This window comes from Papaver somniferum, chromosome 11 (assembly GCF_003573695.1).
Source record: "Papaver somniferum cultivar HN1 chromosome 11, ASM357369v1, whole genome shotgun sequence".
NCBI lineage: Eukaryota > Viridiplantae > Streptophyta > Magnoliopsida > Ranunculales > Papaveraceae > Papaver > Papaver somniferum.
In genome coordinates, this window is record NC_039368.1 from 82042622 (window position 1) to 82046730 (window position 4109).

Here is a 4109-nt window from a genome sequence, read left to right on the forward strand (position 1 = left end):
AGGCTCATTCCAGCCATCTGACTTCCTTGCACCAACCAGTGCCAGCATTTTAGGTAGAGCAATCACACCTTTATTTGTATTAGAATTAATTATGATAGTATTCCATGCTCCAATTGAGGCTAGAGCCGGATCTAGTTCACCTTTAGTTCCGTCGAGCCACCGGTCACCGGAGTTCAACCCGAACATGGTGTAAAGGAAGTGTAAATATAATTTAGAGGAAATAGACTTTAAAATTCCATTTTCTCATCTCCTTTCTATTGCTGAGATTTCTGGGCAAGAGAGTTACAGAATCTCCGTACTCTCTTTCTCTGGAAATCCTCTCCAATGATCTCCAAATTGAAAAAACAGAAAATGAATATCATTTCACCCATATTTACAAAACCCTATTCCTCATCATCTTCATCACAGCAATCACTACCAAACCTCTTAAAAAGTGGTTTCACTCCAACGCTTAAAACCTCTAATTACTTTCTCCAGTTCCTTTACAAAACCCACAAATCCAATTATCTCCTCCATTTCTTCTCTCAAATGAAATCAAGCAACATCACACCAAACTACCAAACTCATTCAAATCGTAATCAAATCTCTTCTCAAAACAAATAAATTCCAAGAAATCAGATTTTTTTTTAAAACCCTAATTTTGTGTCTGAAAAGGGAGTTTTTGATTCATTATTTCAAGGTTTTTGTGTTTATTTTAAGAATCCAGTAATGGGTCATTGCGTTATGACGGATTCCTTGAGAAATTATGGTATTAAGCTTCTTATTGCAGTTCTTCGCTTTGACCATCATTGTTGCAGGACAATTGGGTCCATTTGCTGCAACTGGAACTGCTCATTGTCAGACTACTCCTTTTGGTTTTGGTCTTATCTGCATCCAGAAGTAGATAGTAACTCAGCATCTTTCATCATCACGGGATTGTTTGTTTTGTTAGTAATCCAAACTTTCTGTCTGAAGTATTACTGACATCTCTTGTTCAACAAAAACCCTGTCTTGTGTGTTTCTTGTTGTATTATTAACTTAGGTATTTTGTTGCTATTGTTTTGCATTTAAAGGGTGAAACAGACAAAGATATTATAGTTTTGTTTGCATTTTGTGTCTTCCTCATCCCTCTCTGTGTTTAAGATGTTTCCTGAAACTTTTTCAAACTCTACTTCTTTATCTGGAGAAGTTAGTGCTGGTTCTTCTCATGGTAATTACAATACTGCTACTAGACTTCAAGATTTAAGCCCTATCTTATTCTCATATTTTGATACCGATCATCATCATCATGAACAAAAACAACAATCTGAAGAGATTACTAAGATGAGAAAGAAAAAAAATCGCCCTGGTAACCCTGGTAAGATACATTATGAAGCTCTCTCAGTCTTTCCATGTTTTGTCATTTTTCTACAGTCTCTCATTTATCTCTAGCTAGATTTGTAATGATTTCTTTTTGTTGTTTTGGATAGACCCTGATGCTGAAGTGGTTGCACTATCTCCAAAGACAATAACTGCAACAAATAGATTTGTGTGTGAAGTTTGTGACAAAGGGTTTCAAAGAGAACAAAATCTTCAACTTCATAGAAGAGGACATAATCTACCCTGGAAACTAAAACAGACAAGTAACAATACAGATGTGATGAGGAAAAAGAAAAGGGTTTATGTTTGTCCTGAAGTTTCTTGTATTTACCATCAGCCTTCTAGAGCACTTGGTGATTTAACAGGAATCAAGAAACATTTTTTAAGAAAACATGGTGAGAAGAACTGGAAGTCTGAATTATGTTCAAAGAAATATGCAGTTCAATCTGATTGGAAAGCTCGTACTAAAAGGTGTGGTACTAAAGAACATAGGTGTGACTGTGGTACTCATTTCTCTAGGTGAGCATTTTTCTACCCCTCTCTTTCTCTTGAAATGCTCTTTTTTGGATCTCTTATGGTTGTCTGTTTTGTTTTCTTTGTTTAGTACTTGTGTTCTTCAAATCCTTGGACTCTAATGGAGTCTGAAATTAGTAACCCAAGAAAGATAATGTATTGTGGTTTTTTTTATAGGAAAGACAACTTCATTACCCACAAAGCATTTTGTGATGCATTTGCTGATGAGAGTGCAGGACTAGTTTCTTCATCATCTGCCTCAAACCTTGGCAAATACGCCATCGTTACACCATTATGACAATGAGCCTTTGTAATTGCAAATTCACCCATCACTTCATCTCCAACACCAACAAACTAATACACCCATCTTCTCTCAGTAACCCATACGCTGCGTGGCACCAACAACAAAACAGAAACTTCCTAAAACCAACACCCGATTCTGTAACCACCTCATCATCATCATGGACTGTCCTAGCATCACCATCTGATCCAATCAAACTTGAAAATCAGCACAACAACCAGGTTCTTATCCCAGCACCCATTTCTTCTTTTTATCAAGAAACATCACTGCCATCTCCAAGTACTACTACGAATTACATGTCAGCTACTGCACTTCTTCAAAAAGTTGCTAATGTTGGTGCTGCACCCATTGGAAGACCAATACAAACTCAATCAGTGGGTCATATGTCTGGATTGTCAATGAGTCAAATGGGTATATTGATGGGTCAGGTGGCTAAAACCTGTTTATCATCACCATCACAGGAATGTCTAGGATTTGCCAACTATAATTCAGCAAACCAATCTGCATGGCAGACAAAGGACCTTAGTCTTACTCGTGACTTCTTAGGTCTGGCACCAGCTGATGAGAGGAACCAGATGAATAATAACGTGAACTTGAGAAAAACAGATTCACCGTCGTACGTAGGAGGTGTTGATTTTGCATCTTATGAATGTGGATTCGCTGCTGGAGTTTGGAGCAATTGCTGAAGAATAATGCTTTTTAAGGTAAAAAGGGAAAGCCTTTTAAGGGAGTTGCCTCATTGTTTCAAAAATGACAAACTTATATCCTCTTGAAATGGGGATCTTTTTATTTTTGTGCAGTGGTGAGATCATCACTACCGAAGTTCTACTGTAGTTTGGTGATGAATAGGGTCTAGTAGATTTTCTTCAAAGCTTAGGCCTAGAAAAGCACTAAGACCAGTACAACGGAGTTGTGTTGGCATTGGCTGTGGATGAACCACTCAGCCTGTCATCATTGTTCTTACAAAAGAGAGCTAAATTGAAAGCATCCATGTTTTGACTACGATGGATGATGCTAAGTTTTAATAAAACAAAAGATATTGGGTTTATGACTATATTTCTACTACTTTCTTCTTGACTGTTTCTACTTTCATAATAACTAAGATGAAATCTTCCCTGAGCTGCTTCATGGTAGAGCATCTTAAATCGAACTAGTATGTCCATGGATTCAGTAGAGATTACGGTGTTTGTGTGCTGCAGTTCTTTGGCCCACTGGAAAGCTAGGTTTGCCCCTCCTGTTGCTCCCCCTTCTCCAGAATGTCCTGGATGTCCTCTGGTTCCAATGATGTTTCCTGCAAAATCTGTCATAGTTAGGAGCAGTGTAGTATAATGAATTCTCAGTGTCTTGTAGGGTGCATATTCTTATATTATTCCCAAACTCTGCTTCTGCATTCCGAGTATAAGGAGTAATATTATGTTGCAATGTAGTGTCAGTTTCCTCAGGTAAGAGTGGGAAACTGTTCATGATATGATCCTGCAAAGAATGTATTCTATTATGATTGCACAAATGCTGCTTAATGTGGAGAGAAGTTACTCCCACATTAGGCTGAATTTGTTTGAAGATATAATCACATCTACCTTTCCAGATGTACCTACAAGTAGTGGCAAAAGTGTTGCAGTCAGTGCTAGTGTTTCCAGGGTGAAACCAGGAATTCAACCAATCAATGAAAATAGTATTGTTGTCAAATTGTGTATGGGAGGAGCCAAGATTTTCCTGCCAAACCAGTGTAGCGGCAGGACAATTTAGGAACATGTGAGACATGGTTTCTTCTTCCCCACTATTGCAAACAGTGCATGTAGGGTTGATGTAATGGAGTATGCTAGCTGTTTTGGCATTAGTGGGAAGAATTCCATGGACACATTTCCAGATAAAGATTCTGATGACTATAGCCACTTCCATGTTCCAAATGGCTTCCCAATGCCCTGTTGGAGTATCATTTCTGTATAGGTGACCAATT

At 38.0% G+C, this 4109-nt stretch overlaps 1 protein-coding gene across 1 annotated transcript; it reads left to right on the forward strand.

The window, feature by feature from the left end:
- Positions 1-233: 233 nt before the first annotated feature.
- Positions 234-3200, forward strand: LOC113320786 (protein indeterminate-domain 7-like). Its single transcript, XM_026568678.1, has 3 exons — positions 234-1336; positions 1449-1857; positions 2029-3200. Exons 1-3 carry the CDS (start codon positions 1123-1125, stop codon positions 2147-2149), a joined length of 744 nt encoding a protein of 247 aa, XP_026424463.1. The 5' UTR covers positions 234-1122; the 3' UTR covers positions 2150-3200.
- Positions 3201-4109: the final 909 nt, after the last annotated feature.